The sequence below is a fragment of the Paramormyrops kingsleyae genome, unplaced genomic scaffold, assembly GCF_048594095.1.
Source record: "Paramormyrops kingsleyae isolate MSU_618 unplaced genomic scaffold, PKINGS_0.4 ups59, whole genome shotgun sequence".
Taxonomy (NCBI): Eukaryota; Metazoa; Chordata; class Actinopteri; order Osteoglossiformes; family Mormyridae; genus Paramormyrops; species Paramormyrops kingsleyae.
The window spans coordinates 30,376-51,300 of NW_027325997.1; the positions used below are offsets into that span (position 1 = coordinate 30,376).

General features: G+C 40.1%; 1 protein-coding gene and 1 long non-coding RNA gene across 7 annotated transcripts in view; one reads left to right on the forward strand and one right to left on the reverse strand.

Moving 5' to 3' along the window:
* Nucleotides 1-4,816, reverse strand: LOC111851163 (uncharacterized). Its single transcript, XR_002839958.2, has 2 exons — nucleotides 4,508-4,816; nucleotides 1-381 (listed from the first exon to the last, which is right to left on the reverse strand). It is a non-coding gene; the product is annotated as an uncharacterized lncRNA (long non-coding RNA).
* Nucleotides 3,848-20,925, forward strand: part of LOC140577633 (molybdenum cofactor sulfurase-like) — a 25,468-nt gene continuing 8,390 nt past the window's right edge. Inside the window, exons 1-9 of one of the 6 annotated variants that reach the window (XM_072708268.1) lie at nucleotides 3,911-3,944; nucleotides 6,134-6,223; nucleotides 6,451-6,539; nucleotides 7,270-7,336; nucleotides 11,081-11,707; nucleotides 12,181-12,257; nucleotides 18,810-19,009; nucleotides 19,224-19,340; nucleotides 19,629-20,009. In XM_072708268.1, the coding sequence (XP_072564369.1) occupies nucleotides 6,515-6,539; nucleotides 7,270-7,336; nucleotides 11,081-11,707; nucleotides 12,181-12,257; nucleotides 18,810-19,009; nucleotides 19,224-19,340; nucleotides 19,629-20,009 (1,494 nt within the window). In that variant the 5' untranslated portion in view covers nucleotides 3,911-3,944; nucleotides 6,134-6,223; nucleotides 6,451-6,514. Of the gene's footprint in view, nucleotides 3,945-4,008; nucleotides 4,367-4,952; nucleotides 5,241-6,133; nucleotides 6,224-6,450; nucleotides 6,540-7,269; nucleotides 7,337-11,080; nucleotides 11,708-12,180; nucleotides 12,258-18,809; nucleotides 19,010-19,223; nucleotides 19,341-19,628; nucleotides 20,010-20,925 lie in introns of those variants that run through there. The other 5 variants (XM_072708267.1, XM_072708266.1, XM_072708264.1 and 2 more) reach the window with 5 other exon arrangements.

A 20,925-nucleotide genomic window follows, 5' to 3' on the forward strand; every position in this document is an offset into this window, starting at 1 on the left:
TAATTTTGAAATATTAAAAGATTTATTTGGTGAACTGTAATGAACTGTAAATAGTTAAGTAATGATAAATTATACAGCATCTTGCGTAGCTTAAGGCCATTACAGGGTCAATACTATATGTTCCACATAGCTGAATCTTTATATAATAGTAGGAAATATCATGGACAAGTAAAAAGTATCTCTAGGGTTTCAAGGTCAGCCCATCCCCCTGGGTAGGCCAACAATAAACAAGCCAGAGACAGTGTGTTTTGTGTAGCCCTATCTTCTTTCGTGCCCTCTGTGGGTCAGCTCAGCTCGTCTGCACCCAGTCTTCGGTCTTCTACTTCGGTCCAGAAGCCAGTGGAGGGTCATATTTATTCATTCCAATTATATTCCGGTCTGCTATAAGGAAAATGATATGTGATTTGTACTCCCTAAGAGTAGAGCATTACAATAGTACAATAATACAATGTAACACAGCACTATTGAATAGTATATTCTGTATATTCAAGGATGGTACCCAGTGATTTCAGAGATCTACAAGGGACATGTAATAATCATATCACTGAGGTAAAGAAAAACATGGCAACATCTAAAAACTAAGACACTTAAAAAATAATCACTCAACCAGTTTAAATGGGTAATTATGAATATATAGACATTTGATGCAGCTGAGAGATATATTTGTGGGTCATCAGCTTATGGCTGAAAATTGTATGCTCAAATATCCTTCTAGCATGCCAGCAGCCAGTCCACCTGCAGTCAGACTAGATAATCCACCTGAAGCTCAGCAGGTTTGGACCTGGTTAGAACTTGGATGGGAGACCAACTCGGAAAAGGAGTTGCTACTGGAGGAGGTGTTGGTGTGACCAGCAGGTTAGCCCGTCCTGTGGATCTCATTGCAGTAATGGGGACACCGTGCTGTAAAAATGGTACCGCCCTTTGGATGAGATGTAAAACTGAGGTCCTGACTCTCTAAGGTCATAAAAGATCCCTGGGTATACTTCAAAAGAGTAGGAGTGGTACCCCAATGCCCTGGTTAAATTGCCCACTCTGACCCTTTCAAATCTACCCTCCTAATCATCCCCTATATCTAATTGGTGAATTCTCTCCTGCCCCTTCAACACCTTAGCTACTGTGTGGGGAGCATACTGGCACAGAATGGCTGCTGTCGCATGCTCCAGGTGGGGGCTACACAGTGGTGGTGGGTGAAGTGGATCCTCATTGCTCCAGTTAAGTGCTTTGGGTCTTGTAAAAAAGAAGTGGCATATAATGCAACATTCATTCAGCATGTAGCAAAACTGATCCCTGTGGAACTCCAAATTTCACCGGCAATATTGATAACACAGTGCTGTTATATATCTGAACTTACTGGTGAAGATTGTTCAGACAGGAGGCAAACCACTTAGGGAAGGTTCCATATATTCCAACCTAACATTGACTGGCTGAAAATGTCAAAAGCCTCAGTGAAATCTAGCAGAATAAGTACTGATGCATTCCCTGAGAACAGCAGTAAATCATTTACAACTCTCATTAAAGCTGTTTCACTACTGTGGCTTTGCCAGCATTCAGACTGAAACATTATTAGTGAGCATGTATGTTTGCTGTTGGGTGAGCACTATTTTATCAATGATTTGTAAAGGGAACGTTTTAGACAGGCCTATAGTTGTTAACAATGATTACAGTATTTTCTTAAGTAGTAGTCTGATTACAGCTGGTGAAGTGTTAAGTAGTGGTCCTATGAATACTCACAATCTTTCTTTAAGTTATTTAGTGAGAATAGGATCTAGCATACATTAGTGGATTTTGTTTTTGTCTTTTAAATTCTACTTCACTGACCAGCCAGAAGTATGTACAGTATGTCAGATCTCAGACTGTGATGTAGGTTAATATATAGATTGGATCTGATGTCTAATATTAAACAATGTATTTGGAAGATCAACAACTGTATTTGTTTGGTTAGTGGAAGTGTGACTCATTTTATATTCTTAATAAGCACAAAGTAGTAGTCTAAACCATATCCAGCCCACGGAGTTATTTTAGTGGCTCAAGGGTTTAATATAAGTTTAAATATAAATTGAAGACAATCCTATAGACAACGCAGACAGACGCCAAATTCTGAAGAGACACCAACTTGACAGCCAGTTTCATTTTGCCACGAACAGGGGCAATAGCAGTGAAGCTTGCCTACGGCTTGGACCAGTACTGGTTAAAAATGGACTAGTTCTATTGATTTCTGCATGCATTTTCAAAAAAGTTAAAAGTAAAATCTAACACGTCTATTATTGTAACTATCATGGGAATGACATGCCCCTACTGAGATGGAGAAGCTCAGATTTGGCTCAAAGTAATTGGCCAGGCCTGTGTAAATCTATTCAAACCAGGCTGATTGAACCATGTAGCTGGGAGTTTTTAATAGTTCTGAGTACTTATAAGATTTTTAAACATGGACAGTAATATTTTTAAATGATTGTTACTGATTAAGAAAAGGTTAGTGCATACTTTTAAAAAGCACATCTTATTACACAAGCTGGATAGCATTATATGTGTAAAAAATTATAAATATTAAAGTATATAAATAGATATAATCACGTTAATGCAAGTTACAATTTTTACAAAAATATAAAATTATCCTTTTTCACCCATTCCTTTAAGTCGTGGGCTTTTGATACTCGCAGGCTATGTTGCTGTGGTCATTTATGCGCTGTGTAAAGCGTAGAAAAAGTGAACAGTAATTTTAGGTTTTTGAGTAACGGTCACGATTACCTTCTAGGAAAACAAACATTTGTAATTGACGCTTTTAAATTGTAATCGATACCGGATGAGGAATGTTTGAGTAGGCAAGTATTGATACTGGGGGATCGATCCCTATACCCAGATAACACACATATGTTGAAATGACATTGATTCCATATCAGACAAAAAGGTTGAAACAACGTTGATCTTCAATGTTCAACTTTATATCAACACTGAATCGAGGTTTTGCCAACATCAATTTTTCAATATTCAAAATCTGACCAAAAATCAATTCAGTTTCAACGTTGATAATTTAACATTGACCATAATTCAACGCGTTTAACTATAATTCAACGTTGAAACAATAACGTGGTGCTAAATGGGTATCTTTATTTTAGGCCACTTAAAATAAATAAATTGTTTTACATGGCCGCCCGCCTCAATTTTTTGGTGCCGCCTCGATTTTTTTTATATTTTTCAAAAAATCCGTTTTTTTCACCTCAAAAACTGTCAGAGATCGTCAATGTGCCAAATCCTGATATCCTGTGCACTGTGAGCAAGTAGTCTCTTGTAGGGTGGTCCAATAATAGTGACCCTCATTGAGGTCAAACAACAGCACTTCTATTGTTTGAAACAATGGAAGTGCTGTTGTTTTGCTATTGTCAGGAGGACGCTTTTATTGGGCCATTCTGTGGCAAGACCATTAAACACTTAGACTAGGCATTTGTTTTGAAGGTTTCTCTTTTTCTTGTAATTGTTTGAACTGTTGAGAGTTTAAAATGTTGAGATACTGACAAATTAAAGTTTAATTTTCTAGTTTTAGTATATCTCTGTTGCCGATCGTCTTCTCGCTAAAAATATAAAATCCCCTACTCACCAATATTTTAGAAGTTTGAGTCATGTAAAACAATTTATTAATTTTAAGTGGCCTTAACACCAGTACAGCACCAACGAAGAATAAATACACCCGCACCATAAACTCCACTAAACACAACCACGGACTTAAAGATCACATTCATCGTTAACGTGTACAGCTTAACAGCAGTAACGAGAAATAGGATGTTTCGAATAGTTTTTGCCCTACCGTTTTTATCTGGCGTACTGGCAGGGCAACTAAATGGTTCAAAGGACCCGAAAGCTGATGGGAGGTGTAGTTTCTGTTTGGCTAGGCAGTCATGGAAAAGTGGAATTGTGTTTCAGGAGATAGGAATCACAAAATGAGAATTAGGGTAAGAGTATGCTTTCAATTGTGTGTGTATGTCTAACAAAGAACAAGACGTTACTTTTTTTTTTTTTTTACCGAACTTAGTCGACAAAACTAAGAAACCGAACACCGAAGCTACCACCATGCAAGGAAAGCAATGATAGTATGTTATTCTCACAAAGAAATTAAGAAGCTTTTACCTAAGAACACGACAAAAATACCGCCAACCGCCGCTTTAATATTTATGTCAGTCAACTGACTCCTATATTATTCACCAAGGTCTACTACCGCCACACGGCAGCACTCGGGTTCTTATACCTGAGGTGGTTTGTCGTGGGGTGGGTGCGGCACCGCTCTGTAATCAGCACATGCTCCTTACCTCCTCCACTGGAATACCGCTGCGTCCCAGACCCACTGGTAGCAGCAGGTGGTAGAGTAAGTAATAAGGTAATAAAAAGGGTAACAAAATAATAGTGAAAAAAACATAGCTTCGGGCTATGTACTGTTTTCGCATGGTGTTAAATTTCACTAGTGACTAGCTCGAGAATTAACACCCTAACTGTATATTTACCTATACTTATCACTCACCTTCGTCTTTCCGAATCCAAAAACAATCTCTTGCTCCTCTTTCTGACTCTTTCAAACTTTTAATTGTAAGAAGCAGTAAAGGCATTCTTAGCACGTTTTAAATGTTTGAATTCAGTGAAAGAAACACGTGCAGTAATTCTCTGACATATTTTAGCATATCCTATGATAAATGAGGCTGCTGCAATTAACTGTATATGCACATGGACAACTGTGCATTGTGTCTGTCTACTTTCAATTGACACATATCAGAATCGGTACTGGCACACTATCAATATTGGTTGCGACGTACTTTTACCAGAACAAATAATTTAATTATTTGGTTTTTTATTTTCAAGGTTAGGCATGCATCTAGTATCTGTTCTCCAACCCGAGCCAGTAAAGTCGTTTTCTTGCTGCTGTAACGTAGGCTTCTTTCGCTTTCAGCCCGCCCATAAATTGTGTACGCCGCTTGGCAGATAAGTTAAGCTAAGGACTTTGGTCTTTACCGTAATGGCGATTTTTAGCGTTTTGTATCAAATTTTATTTTTGTGGTGAGCCGCGTTTCTTCAAAGCGTCTGCTGTCGCCCTTTCATTTTAAGAAATCCTGTAAGAGGCCGGAAGGAGGAGTATGAAATGAATCTAGACGATTTTGACCGCTGTAGCCGTTTTGAGAGTTTTAAAGAGTCTTGGGATCATTACGGCTATGGAGGTGACTTCGAAGGCATGGTGCTAGCAGAGTTTTCCAGGATTAAAGGTACGCCGAGGTCTGCAGATGCAGCTGTAATAGTTAAAAAAGTTACAACTCATAAGATCCTGAGAATTTTTTAGAAATAAAAAATTCAAAGTCTGTGGGTATATGTGTAATTCATACTGAGCCCCTATAGGGACAAGGCTTGGAGAATATTAACATTTTTGCGTTCCCTCGGAATCCTGTCTTGTGACTTACATTTGCTGTGGACTGTTTTGCTGCTGTGCCCCGGATTCAGACATATCCAATGGCAATGGATCACCTGAATTTTCTTCTAACTTATACTCCAAAATACAGTTGGGGCGTAGGTAGCGGGGAGACGTGTCCCCCCAGTTTTTAATTCGGATTAATTAATCACTCCAATAAATATACCTTGGTATTTAAATTCGCTGTCTCTTAAACTCTTGTCTCTCTTTCTGGACCCTCGCGTGTATTTTCATACTTCGGACCGAGAGAACCGGCAAGAACACAAAAAAACTTAACGAGAGAATTCGACTGTCCCTCACAAAAACTGTAAAGTTTTAGTGGCTAAATTGCGTTTTCTATGCCTTTTCAGACAGGAGGAGATTTGTTAGCATCCAGTTTTGGAAAATGAAATAGTGCAAAATGTGTCTTACAAGTCATAAAGTGTCACCCATTAAAACAGACAAAAGTCCACTAGAAAGTAAGGCTACTCACACGAACAAACTGGAACCCTGAAATTGTAGGAAATGTACAGCAATTAATGCATTAAACCCTGTACCAAGCAAACTGCCTTCCCAGCAACTGCAGCTGTATCAACTGAAAGTCTTAATTGTGGATTTGGGGTTTCATATACTTATACAGATAGTATCTTGTCTTCAGCTCTGGTCAGTATGTGAAGATATTAATGTGACATTCTCTGTCTTTGTCCAAAAAAGGAATGACTTACCTCGATCATGCAGGGACAACATTGTTTCCAGAGTCACAAATTAAAGGATTCTTCCAAGATTTATGTGGAAGTGTCTATGGTGAGCTTTCATTTCTTCTGCTCAATCATTTCATTCTAAAATCCTTTAGAAAACAACCAGTTTCATATAAACAGTGGGGATTGTTTGCAATAATGTGTATCCAGATGCTACTTTAAATATAGAGTAGGAACTCAATAATCTAACAAAATCCTATATTAGTATTCAGCATATACTAACAGAGATGGGGACAGGTGAAAAGTAGGAATGCATTACTTGTGTACTTACAGGCTACACTGACATGAAGAGACCACAGTGACAGGAAGTGGAACTGATTGCACAAAATAATGGGATATGCTAACAGCAACAGGTTACAATGGTGGGATCGGCTCAGACTTCACTACCATAAACATTCCACACAGGGAGAAACAGCAATGGTTTAGAGCTACAGGGTCAGGCTACACCTGTAGTTACAATTTACCATAGGAGCCACAGAAATAGACTACACTGATGTAATCGGGCTACTTCGATAGGAACAGGCTACACTAGTAATCACAATCAACTGTAACAAGAATAAGAACAGGCTAAAAGGCAAACAGGAAAACTAAAGATTTTCCATGGGATGATTATATGCAAGCATAGAAAAATTGATTGCCTAATTCTGTAGACAGCTTCAAATGCATAAATAATTGACCATGTATTTAAAAGTAAGCCAGAACTGTGAGTTTTGTCATTAATAGTAAGGTTTATTTGGCAAATATGTAATTGTTTTTTTTACCTAATAAATGCATACAATTTCTAATGCGTATTCTTCAGATACACACGGTTTTTTGTAGCCTATATGCTAATCCATAAGAGTTGTACCTCAGTGGTTTCACATTGCTGTATTTCAGTGTTTCTCCAATCAGTCCTTGGGGAGCCCCAGACGGTCCACGTTTTTGCTCTCTTCCAATTCACAGTGCATAATAATGAACCACTGTGAAAATGTACTAGATTTTTACAATAAACAAAGGATGACTTGCTTAAAGTGCATTTTACTGTGATTGGTTGAGAATTTAGTGTGTAGACCTGATCTCCCAGTTTATCTATTTTAATATTCCCTCTGGCAGGTAACCCACACAGCCACAACCCCAGTAGCAGACTGACTCATGACACTGTGGAGCATGTGCGCTACAGGTATGTTATACCGGGGATTTAAATGTAACAGGAATACACATAATACACATAAGTGCAACAAGCATCATTGAAAACAATAAGTAGAAAATCATTGAAAACAATAAAGGAATAAATGGTTAAGGTACATTTGCCGGAAACTAGATTTTATCATAAATATTTTTTATAAAATATGCATTTTTCATTATTTGAAAATGAAGAAAGTCCATTGCAATATACAAAACATGTGGAGTACACAGTAAGTAAGCAGTGTTCTAATTCCTGGATTCTTCAAAAAAGCCACCATTTGCTTTGTTAACAGCTTCACAAACACAAGGCATGTGCTTAAGAAGTTTCAGCAGGAAATCACCTGTCAAGTCTTCCTAGCTCTTCTGCAGCAGTTCCCAGAGATCATGAGTTTGAGTTCTTCCTTCTTTCCCAGATAGCTCTTGAAAAATTACAAGGTCTTTTTGTGCCATTGTACTTTTGAAGAATGAAGGGCGACCTGGTCAGCTGTAATCCTGATGGAATGATATGCCTTTGAAGTGTGCTGTGATATTCATGCTGGTTGAGATTGTCAGGGATCTCATAAAGATTACCAGCTCTGTCACCAGCAAAGCAAACCCAGACCATGACACAAAAACCACCATACTTAATAGTGGTGACCATAAATGCAGATGTCATGTGTATACAGTTTAAAGCCCAGATAATTATGGTTTCAAGCAAGTTTTCTCAATCCTTTGACTGAGACTGAATGTACTGATGGAAATAGATGTGGAGTAAACCATCAACATTTATGAATCTTGAATCCTTTGCACTCATGCAGTGGTTGAGCTGCTTGTGTTGGTTTTATTTTTGAGATGGAACACTTCTGTTGACCTTTATAGGGATGAGGCATTGGGAAATAATCAGTGTGTCTTCCTGGATTATTATAGCTAGAATTGGCCAGGGGCAGCTCATGAATCTTTGATGCCAATGTCTAATATCAGATCTTGGATTTGCCTATAAGATCTATTATTCCTGTTATAGAGAACATCAGCAAGGGGTGGGGGTTGAATCCAATGTATTAATGTTATGTACCTCTGGATGCCAGGACTGAAATCTGTTTTATGTAACTAAACTTAACCAATTTATATACTGGGTTGGACCCTTTTGCTGACAGCAGTCAGAATGCACTGGGAGCTTTCCTTATGGGTTAGGTCCGTGATATTTTTGCATTTGTAGCTTTCCTGTTGAAAGTGAGTGAGAGAGATTGAGTTGTAATTGTGAGCAAGGGAGGATGAGTTTCTTGTGAGAGATGTTGAAAGTGCGCAAGAGAGATTGAGTTGTTATTGTATGTGAGAGAATGAGTTCCAAAACATGAGGGATTAAGGTCCATGCGACAGAGAACCAGTCCTACACCAGCAAAAGATATTGGGGGTCCTATTAAAATATTATTAGGAATAAATAAATAAAACATGTAATGATTTCAACATTATTTCATAAAAATTAAAACCTGTGTGCTTTTCGCTGAACAGAGTGAGTAAACACTCAGTTAAAATGATCTTGAGCAATGCCATAGTTTCTTGCAGCAACACTTTGAAATGCTGTCAAAATGGTTGACCACCTGCTGCAGAATAGTTTAAAGACACGCAAAATCCTTGCCAATACCAACAACAGTACAATTAGGACTGATAAAAGCATGCTAGCATGCAAACAGGTGGCTTGAACTACAGAACTACATAGTGCATAGCCTGAGCAGCTAGTGGGAACAACAGCTGTGTTCATCAGTCCTTCATTTGACTATATTCGATTTAAACATGCAACCTGTTGCTTTAACATTTGTAAGTGACCACTTTAATTCCATGATTATGCATACAAACGAATCCTCATATGTGATACACACACACACACACACACATTATATAGGCTACAAAGGACAAGCCTCTTCAGAAATGTGGTAGGCATGTGTTCTGTTCATTTCTGATGAAGCAAAAACAGATAAAGAGTATATGCAGGGGGGGGGGGGTATTCCACAACCCATCCATTCATTTTCTGCTACCGCTTATTCTATTCAGGGTCACAGGTAGCTCTTTCACACCAAGCCCTGGCTGGAGCTCACACGGGCCCCACCAGGAACCGTCTCGCATTCACACTGCACTTGGTGCCGAAAGGGTACAACGATGACATCAGTGTGTATGTGTTGCTGTGAGTGGGGTACCGTTTCCATAGTGAAGACAAAAATGGAGGACTGTGAGATGTGATGAATGCAAGACTTTTTGTAATGTACTGCAAATGCTTACATTATTTGTAGCTTTATTTGTTACTGTTTCTCATTCCTTTTGAAGGTCACTTTGTCATCCTACAATTTATGAGAAACTCTGATAACTTAACAGTCATCTCTGGCATTGGAATGTCACTTCCGCCCTTTACCTGGCTGGTTTCAAGTCTAGTGTTTCCCCTACCATTATATTAGGGGATGCCCCGCCCCCCAGCGGCACCTCCCTCCCCCCCTTGAAGGTCAAGTTAATTTAATTTTATTTAATTTTATTTTCTATATAGCCCCAGATCACAACAGAAGTCATTTAAGGTTACCTTTCCTATAGAACAGGTCTATACATTGTCCTTTTATTAAACAAACTAAATAGCCTTGTGTTATTTATCTTATTTACACAACAGCTTGTCATTTTTGTCGCACATTTACAATTCTCCCCTGCTCTCTCTATCGCACATGGCAAGTTCCGCCTCGATGCCTGCACACAGACACACAGGTGAGCACACTCCCAGCAGCGGACAGAGCGCGCGTCAGAAAATGTCACGTCAACCACCTGAAAAGCAGACAAAAATATCTGCGTTTTTTTTACTGCTGTCATTAAAAGAAACACATGAATACCATGAATCCTGTCGGTGTCCGTCTGCCCCTCCCCACCAAGGCAGTAAACCTTGGTCGAAACACTAAAGTCGTTTTCAGCATCTCCTGCTTCTCCTTATTCTTGTGTCCTGCTGTCTTAGAAATTTTGAACCTGAAAGCATCCTGCTGCTCAGTGTAGCCTCTGCCAGCAGAACCACAATTTAACCATGGTTTAAAAATGCAGATTTGTTTAAAAATATAGTGGTGTCTTAATTATATGTTCCCTTTACGTCTTTAGGAAATCAATATCGCAACATTCAACAAACTGCATTGCAGAGTGTAGATTACAACACATGTGACCGAGACACATGTAAGACTTATCGAGTCATCTACCCTCCAGCCACTTGTGCAGTAGAGAGTCACAGAGAGCCTACAGCCTATCTCAGAAAGCACAGGGCACAAGGCAGGGGAATACACTGGATCACATTCAAGTGAATCACATGGCTTAATTGCATGTTGACCTGCAGATTCATAGCATCAGACATACAGAGAACATTAACAACATAGTAAATTATACAGTCCTATCTCTGCTAAAGTACATCCTGAAATAAGATGAAGTGCTGACTGTCTGCAGCAACAATAGGTTAAATAAAAGTTTTCATATTAAAGCTTAAATGTTATCTTAGCTTAGTTACTGAGTGAGTTGTGACTGTGCTAGTTTCTCCGTGTTACGGGTTTCTTTGTTTTGGTTATTGTTTGAGAGCTTATGTTAGAATTCTATAGCTTCACAACCTGACATGAAATTAACATTTTCTAGCATGTCAAACAGCTATAATCGGTGACTGACTTATAAATACACAAGGACTGAAGTCACGGTGCATATACGCTGCATTAGCACAGAAGAGGAACTTGACAGTACACTTACTCTGTCCCTACAGGATCCTGCAACACTTCAACTCCAGTCCAGAGGACTACACTGTAGTCTTTACTGCAGGCTGCACAGCAGCTATCAAGCTAGTAGCAGAAAGCTTCCCGTGGACTCCAGCCTCTTCTTTCTGTTACCTGACTGACAATCACACTTCAGTGGTTGGCATTCGTGGCCTGACATCACCAATCGGCGTAGCATCCATACCCATCAGCCCTGAAGAGGTGGAGGGGAGGGCAGGTGAAAGAACATGTCCGAAGGTGGGAAACTCCCAGGCGCCACACCTCTTCTGCTACCCAGCCCAGAGCAACTACTCCGGGAAGAAGTACCCTCTGTGGCATGTCAAGGGCATCCGTTCAAGAGAGCTGTACCCCTCATGTACTCGGGAGGGCCAGTGGTTTGTGCTTCTTGATGCATCCAACTTGGTGGGTTGCTCACCCCTAGACCTACAGGAGTGTCCTGCAGACTTCCTTCCTGTCTCCTTCTACAAGATGTTTGGCTTCCCTACTGGATTAGGGGCCCTGATCATCCGGAACGAATGCTTAGATATGCTAAAGAAAACCTATTTCGGAGGAGGAACAGCCGCAGCCTACCTGGCTGGAGAGGACTACTATGTACCAAGGTTTAACATTGATGGCAGGTATAGCTAAGCACTCATTCACTTTGGTCAAATCACACTCTCCTCAGTATATCAATCAACCAGTTTCTTCTGTTGCTTTTGGTAGCACATTGTTCAGTCTACCATGCGTTCAAATGTTTTGTGAAGCTTGTTCACAGAAAATGCAGCTACCTGTGTGAAGATGTTTCATAGTCTATAAATATAGTTTCACCAAAGCACTTAAGTGTTAGATTTAGAAAGACATAACTATTGTTGTCCTGGCTACCTAGTTCAAGTCACCAATTTGATACCTTCCCTTGTATTGGGTGGCATCTACCTATTGTTGCTAAATCTTTATAAGGCATATTTAGGTGACTGTTTTAGCAATTCAGCTGCATAATAATTGAATATCATTGAATATTTCTTGAAAGTTTTAATGTGCTTCGAAATTTCTTTGTGTGTAATGTTCCTTCCCTTACTCTGTGTGTAATGTTTTGTGACTGTGGTCTTTATAGATTTGAAGATGGCACCATATCCTTCCTGGACATCATTGCAGTAAATCATGGCTTTGAAGCCCTGCACAGGCTCACAGGTGAGCAGATACAGAATATTGGGGAAAACAAGAGCTGCTTTCCTGAGTCATTTGAACGCAACACAATCATAATATTTCAAATGAAAGAAAATTTTATGAAGGCCTGCCATCTCTTTATAATTTAGATCTGGAAGTATACTACAGAATTTTGCCTGTTCTTTGCATGGTTTAAAATCTTTAATGTATCAGTGTGAACAACAAAAGACAAGCTTAAGTAAAACAGCAGGTAAGGCCTTCATCAAAATCCCTGTGAATCTAGCCTCTTGTTTTTTCACAGTACTACATATTGAATTTTATACTTGTAATTATCATTGTGATGTGAGAATAAGCCTCACTATCTGGCTATATATGAATACATGCCCATATTCTAAGGACATGCTAAATGACACACTGACCCCCCTTGAAGGTCAAGTTAATTTTATTTAGTTTTATTTTCTATATAGTGCCAGATCAAAACAGAAGTCATTTAAGGTTAGCTTTCCTGGAGAACAGGTCTATACATTGTTCTTTTATTAAACAAACTAACCTGTCCTGTTAACAGTCATCTCTGGCATTAGTGCTGTCAAACGGACACCAATAGGATTCATGGCGTTCATGTGTTTCATTTAATGACAGCAGTCAATATAACAACTGAACTAAACATCATAACATTTCTTTTTATGACTATTATCCACAAAGTGTGCAGCTTTTGTCACTGCAGTGTATCTTTCTGGAAGAACATTTCTAGAGCCTCTTGATATGGGAAGTCAGAAACGTCTGGCCCATTTATTGAGATCCGTATGCAGGCTGCAAGATGGTCTCCTTGCAGTCTATTGCGGATGTTTGTCTTGACCTGCAAACACATTAACTGTTAGGCTTTAAAAGTGATAGCTGATACCTTAAAATAGTGATAGTTTAAAGCAGAAAATCCCATTGTGAAACGTATTTATTACCCTGTTTATGGTTGAGAAGTCCCTCTCATAGTTTACACTACTGACTGGGTGGTAGATGCGATATCTTTTCCGACGCGCACTCTCTGTCCGCTGGTGGGAGTGTGCTCACCTGTGTGTGCACGCACGTGTCTATGCGCGCACATTGGGGCGGAACTCCGCCGTGCGCAATACTGAGAGAAGAGGAGAATTGGAAACGCACGACCGTGTAGAGACGAAAAATGACAAGCTGTTGTTTAAATAAGATAAATAACACAAGGCTATTTATTTTGTTTAATAAAAGGACAATGTATAGACCTGTTCTATAGGAAAGGTAACCTTAAATGACTTCTGTTGTGATCTAGCGCTATATAGAAAATAAAATTAACTTGACCTTCAAGGGGGGGCGGGAGGTGCCGTTGGGGGGAGGGGGGTGCCCCCCCTAATATAATGGTAGGGGAAACACTGCCATAGTAAATGACTGTGGACCACCCCGCACTGCTGGGACTGAAACCAGATATTGTTAGGTACAGTTAATAGATTAACCAAAATGTTTGACATAAATGAGGTTTTTAGGGGATCAGAACAACTGAAAATACAGTAAACATTTCCGTGCGGTTAGTTTTGCATTTTTAATGATCCAGAGTGCAAAATGTAGTGCTCCAAGTGCGTATAGTAGTAACTTTATACAAACAGGTGTATAAGTTAGATAGATTGTATGTTATATAGGAAATGACGAGGTAATTTGACATGCAAACTCAAACTGTACTGTTCGTTTAGAAATTGGTAATAAACATACTGTTTATGTTATTGTTCAGACTGTTATGGTTCGGGGTGCCCAAGTAGCCTATTATTAGTGAATTTTCCCATTCGCCAAGATCTTCCGCCACGCGAATGTGAAGGGATTAAAGTATTGATTTAAAAAATGAGTCGGCCATTCAAAATGTTTGAAACATTGCATCACAGTGACACCTGGTGGCCAATCATGCTGTATAAAAGACTTTTTGCAGGCAAGCTAGACCTGATCATACAAACTGTATTGATTAAACTGCAGAAGGAATAAGAAGTTCATTATGATGCCATAGATCAGAGACATTCAAACTGCTTTTGACATGGCCCCTTAGGACTGATATATTTGTCCTGATCGCCCCACACACACCCACAAAAAACCATCTTCCAGATATGTATTGTCATATTTTCTGTTTTTGTTTGTTTTAGGTGTTTCATCACATTTTCTTTGAAATATAGCTACTAGCAGAGAGATATTTCTCTGTGGTTCATCCAAGTATGTAAGCACTAACTAGGCAACTTTCCCACTGTAAACTTAATTACATCACCGGTCATAACAGTTTCATGTATTCAGTACTCGGTGCTTGTTTTGCACATTTCAATTACAGTAATAATGTTTGGGACAAAGACACCTTTTTCCTTGATTTACCCCTCCGTTCCACAGTTTAAAATTTGAAATCAAACAAATCAGACATGATTAAAGTGCACATTCCAGACTTCAATATAAAGTTATTTGGTTTCACTTTGTAAAAATGATAATACGTTCTATACATAGACCCCTCATTTCAGGGCACCATAATGTTTGGCACAAAGCAATGGTGTGTATATTAAAGCATGGTACTTTGTTGCATATCCCTTGCATGCAACGACGGCTTGAAGTCTGCGATTCATAGACGTCACCAGGTGCTGAGTATCTTTAGTGATGCTCTGCCAAGCCTCTAATGCAGCCACCTTCAGCTCCTCCAGATTTGATGAACTTGCCCCTTTAAGTTTCCTCTTCAGCATATGGAAGGCATATGCTCAACTGGATTTAAATTGGGTGGCTAACTTGGTCACTCAAGAATTTTTCATTTTACGATTTGAAAAACTCATGTTGTAACAATCAATACTTTATTGATCCCGGTGGTGAAATTGTCTTTACACCTCCCTCAACTTGCTCTTTGTAGAGTAAGCTGTCCACGAAGGGCTGCCACCCATAGCATCGCCCAGGGAGCTGGGGTTGAGGGTCTTGCCCAAGGACCCACAGACATGCTGAGGCTGGGTTTGAACCGGCAACCTTCTGATTACAGGCACACTGGCTTAGCCCACTGAGCCACACGCTGCCCCTTTAGCAATTTAAATGGTGTGCTATTGCTATGGCTGACCACTAGAGGCTGTATGGGTCGTTGCTTCCTTTGTGGGGGCCCCAGGCAAGTTACTGGAACCCGGGAAAAAAATGCCGTTGGGGCAGGCCGTCAGGCTTCCGTCCCCTAAGTGGTTACACTGGCTTTCACTGACTACACTTATAACCAAGGAGATAGCTAGGCAGTTGCCTACACTTGATGAGTGACACACATCTTTATTGCATGCACACGCTACTTGTGGCTAATACCTGCGCTTTGACTGGTTTAAAATCTTTTAAAGTTATTACTAAAACAAGATGTGATGACAGATCCAGATAGCTAATGTACTATATCTCATTGCAAATGGTGCTTAACCACGGCAGGTGTCAGGCACTGGAGACTCCCAACTTTACAAATAACACGCACACTTGGCTTGCAGCACAAAGCGGTGTGAAACTTGTCTAAAGCAGGCACACACATAGGAGTAAGATCCCGATAGGTTGCTAAGATATCGGTCTTATCTCAGGCAGTCTAAGCGTACCAGAATTCAGGTTAGAACCATGTAAGAGATCTCTGACAAGATATTAAGAAACAGAGAATCTCATCTGAATCAATCCTGGAACACAATGCACACACTATATCTGAGAACCTCGTCAGATACAGGGTAAACGTTTACCGCAGTTTTGGCCAAACGAAAGAAAGGAAAAGGCAGTGCTTTTCTTAAAAAAAAAAAAAAAGAAAACCAAAGAAAATAATAATGATAAAGCTACTAATAATAAAAGAAAATAAAAAGCTTGGTTTAGGGGCCCAATAGTAGTACCGCAAGGTCGATCAGTCATCAGCCTTGGCAGTTTGTTCATGGCAGCCCTTATTCAGCTGCATGTTTGCTCATAATAAGTTTAAACCAGTGCCCTCATTCTCCACCAATTCTGTAGAAAAAATAAGCTCAAATTTGTGTCTCCACCAATATCTAGGGAAATTAATAACTATTTTATTATTGATTAATGAACCCTTTAAGTGGCACACCCAGAAAAAGGCATTGAAAAAAATATTTTTTATCAGATCTTTGCGCTGTAGGCCAATATAAAAAAAAAAAACAATAGTTTTTTCAAACACTGACCATGTTTGTTAATTACAGAGGTCTACCAAATGGTACAGGAAACCGTTAAAGGTAAAAGTAACATTTATGAAATGTTTCCAAAAATATCAAAGCAACATCTTTGTGTTTTTCTTTTGTTTTTTTATTTGTTTTATTCTTAAATAGTATACAAATTTTACAAAATTAATAACAATATCAGCATGAAAAACAGGTCTATCAACACGTAAAACAGAGACAGAGCCGCCTTTCACAAATCCGAGCGTGCTGCAGATCATGGTGCTTTAGCCTGTGTGGGGGGTAGAGAGAGAGTTTGTGTGTCTTGTGAAATGAAACTGAAAAAATGTAATTGTTTTATGTAATGTAGCTTTCGTGTTTCTATAACTCACCTTTCTGAATGGCACTTAATTTTTTTCTGGTGGTATATGAAGAAGCAATTCTGGTCCACATTCAAGCACAGGAAGACTGCACATTTGTGGCACTTCCACCTTGAAACTCCCTTTGGACAGTAGCTGCATATCCCTCGATTGTCAGAGTGGAGGGGTCAATGTGCAACGTTGTCAAATCTGGCGTTGGTTGGGACGATCTTTCGATTTAAGCTTTTTGGTTCCTCAGCAGGAGGTGAGGAACATGGTGGCCTGCCAATTGATGGCTTGTTGATGAGCTTCAGACCGGAAGCAATACCCAAATGAAAATTCTTCAGAGGCACTGACTAGTCATTTAGCAGCTGACATTCCCGCTTGTGAAGAAGCCAGGAATTTGACACGCCGAAGTCAAGCATGTTTATTAAAATTAATTATTATGCTTGAATATAATATCATGGAAGTCCCAATTAGTCAGTTACTGGAAGATTTAGTTCCAGGATATGAATATAATCCATTAATTACAGTATCACTACTTATATACTGTAGCAACTCTATAACAAACTAAGCTCTTGGCCGCAGAGACAGTGTCTCATGATACTTTTGGAAAAGCTTGGGAATTTTAAAAGCTTAAGGCGGTTTGCACCAGTAAATGGACTTAATTATGAGGCAATCATTCAGCCAGAGGTTAAATGCATGCTTTTTGTACATTTTTATTTCTAACACACAACAAACATTACACTTAACACAAAGAAAAGAACAGAATAACAAAACAATAAAATCAGTGAGCAGGATGGAATATGGGAAGGCAGTAATGAAATTTAAATGGGTACCCTTAAAGGAAATACTGTTCTGCACAGCAAGCCTTTGATCCTAAAATGAATGAACAGGACAGGTTAGATTAAAATGAATGAAAATTAGTTTACAGGGTTACGAATGGAGTCTCTGGAAGTTTGTTGGAGAGGTGGTGAGATGATCGAGAGATGGAGTTTGGGGGTGGCGGGGGGCACGAGGTCGCGAACAGCTCTCTGCTTCTGGTGGCTTTATCGTACTTCGCGGTTTCTTCTCCCCCCTTTCCGTGCGGTTGTTCTTCACGCAGGTACCTTCAATCTTTTGGTTCTGCTCCATCTCCAGAGGAATCCAAGGTGTGTGATTTTAAAGTCTAAAGTCCATGAATACTGATTATTGGGTATTCCACACTGATCGGGGACATCCGACAGGAGTCCTGGTCTAGGGGTGTGTATAGGCTATTTTTGATATATCAGAGCACAAGTGTTTCATTTATTTTATGCAAACAGGAAGTGCCACTGAATCAGTTGGTGAACAAATCAGAACAAATGTTTAGATGAATTGAATCAAATCAGGAAGTACTATAGTTTCCAGTTGGATTTGGATCACCGGTTCACACAAATTAGAATCTACTGAAAAAAACAAATTTTTGGAAAAAAAAAGTACACCAAGGGTTAAAGAGGCACAGGTAGAATAGTAATTTGCATCTGGTTTTGGATCACTGGCTCCCATAGCCTAGAAGCTATTTAGATTCAGTTGTAATAGGTGCTTGTAGGAGATCTGGAGTTGCATGAACCTGTAAATTCAAAAACCTAACCAGAGCACCGGTTTTAGCTCCTGCAGGCTCACTATTGATGGGAATATCATCCCTCAAGTCGTATTTCTGTTCCAACAACCTTTCTTGACACATTAGACCATGCAGAACATTTATGTTCTGCATGGTCTAATTTGCCACACAATTCCAGGACCAAACTATGTATTATGGATGGTTGATTGTCTTTGTTGTTTATGCCTCTTATTAATATAACAGTTCTCTAGTCTACATTTATAAGCATCATCCCTAGAATCACTTTTTAAAGACCTCAACAGCAAGATTTTTGATTGCAGAGATTTCAGTACATTTGTTTTGATTGTAAAACTGATTTTGGTAATGGAAAAAAGTGCAATAGAAATTAATTTGATGATGATTATTATTATTATTGTCAATATTATTTTAATTATTACTATTATTTTTATTATTATTTATTGGTTCTGTTTCTGTGTGTTTGCATGTGTGGTGACTTCAGGGGGAATGGAGAGGATCCAGCTACACACATTTGGCCTGGCTCGCCACACCTACATGATGCTGTCCTGCCTTCAGCATAACAATGGCCAGCCAGTGGCCAGGTTATACTGTGACACTGAGTACCAGGACCCCAGCACCCAGGGACCCCTGTTAAACTTCAACCTGCTGGATGCCCATGGGGATATAGTGGGCTACTCTAAGGTAATCATGATGGGATACAATGTTTTCTTAATATGTAGTCATTTTACCTAAGCAGCTTGCTGTGGCAGGACATGGGAAGCTCAGCTAACAGAAGTAGGCAGCATTTTATTTGATTTTACTGACAAAATGGGACATGAGAAGTCCTTTGGAAAAGTGATCGATGCTGTGTGTGTCATTTCCTGCTTCCTGTTGAGTGCCCATCTTGCCCTGGCAGGTCCAGAAACTAGCTAGCCTCTTTAATATCCAGCTGCGCACTGGCTGCTTCTGCAACACAGGAGCCTGTCAGCATTACCTGGGCATGAGCGACCAGCAGGTGAAAGCCAACCTCCAGGTAAGACTGGTAGAAGAGTCCAGTAAAAATACAGCTCCTGGGAAAGTGCCTGAACATAGCAGCGACCAATTTTCATGGGTGCCGGTTTTTATATTTATGCACTACTGCAGACATTACCCATTGCACCTGATCACATGCCCATGTGCATTCAACATGATTAACATATTCAGTTGTGTGATGATAGTAACCCATTTTACATGGCTATTCTCTGTAATCATGAGACTTGATCACTGCTCTTTCGTATGCAGTTATGTGACCATCCTGTTGCACTGTACTCTGTGTGTGCAGGCAGGCCACGTGTGCGGTGATGATGTGGACATGATCGATGGGTGGCCTACAGGCTCAGTGCGTGTGTCCTTTGGCTACATGTCCACCTTCGGTGACATCCAGCAGCTTCTAAGATTTGTGGTGGACTGCTTTGTGCAGAAGCCAGTGAGGCTGGACTACATCCGGCTGAACAGGCTGCACTCAGCTTCGACTTGCTCTGCGTTTGTGCGACACCCCCAGAGCCCCACAAGACTACAAATCCCCAGCCCCAGTGGCACAGGGGAGGGCCTAGAATTCTCCCATATGGCTGTGGCATGTTCTCCCACACTAAGGACAAGCAATTGTGAGAGAACCCTGAGCCAAATTTTCATATATCCGGTCAAATCATGTGCAGCAATAGAGGTATGATACATCCCTGTGTCCATCCCTCTTACTGTTCTCACTGAATGGTGAGCGCTGTTTGTGAAGAAACCTGTTTCCTCTTACTGTGCTTACTGAATGGTGTACACTGTCTGTGAAGAAGCCCGTTTCCTCTTACTGTACTCACTGAATGGTGAACGCTGTCTGAAGAAACCTGTTTCCTCTTACTGTGCTTACTGAATGGTGTACACTGTCTGTGAAGCCCATTTCCTCTTACTGTACTCACTGAATGGTGAACGCTGTCTGAAGAAACCTGTTTCCTCATACTGTACTCACTGTATGGTGAATGCTGTGTGTGAAGAAGCCTGTTTCCTCTTACTGTGCTCACTGAATGGTGAACGCTGTCTGTGTAGAAGCCTCTTTCCCAGTAGCACTGTGAATCATGATAGATATAGAAAACCAGTAGAATAGAATAGTGATACTTTGTTCATCTCTGTGGGGATTTTTTTTGCCAACCCCATCTTGCTCTCCATGAGACACACAGGCACATATTCAAGTGACAGCAAGCTTAGGGGCTCATGGCGCAGGGTAGCCAGCATGCTGGGGGTGAAGGTCCCTGCTCAAGGGCCCATGGACACGTGACTGTTCTGCTGAGGCTCAAATTGGGAACCTTACGCTCATAGGCACAGAGGTTTAGACCATTGAGTCACACAGTGTCACCCAAGTACCAGTCACAAGTCAAATCTCATCAGTCAATTTCATTATGCCTTCCAGTTTTTATGTTTATGTGTGTGAATTACATTACAGTTTACATACTTTTGCAGTTCTACAAAAAGTAGATGCCTTTTCAACACTTACTCTCAGTTGACTAGCAATCATCAGCCCCCTCTGCTGGGGAAAGCACCACTGCCCCAGGACCATCCACATTAATGGTATTGATGCAAAGGCCTGCATGTTA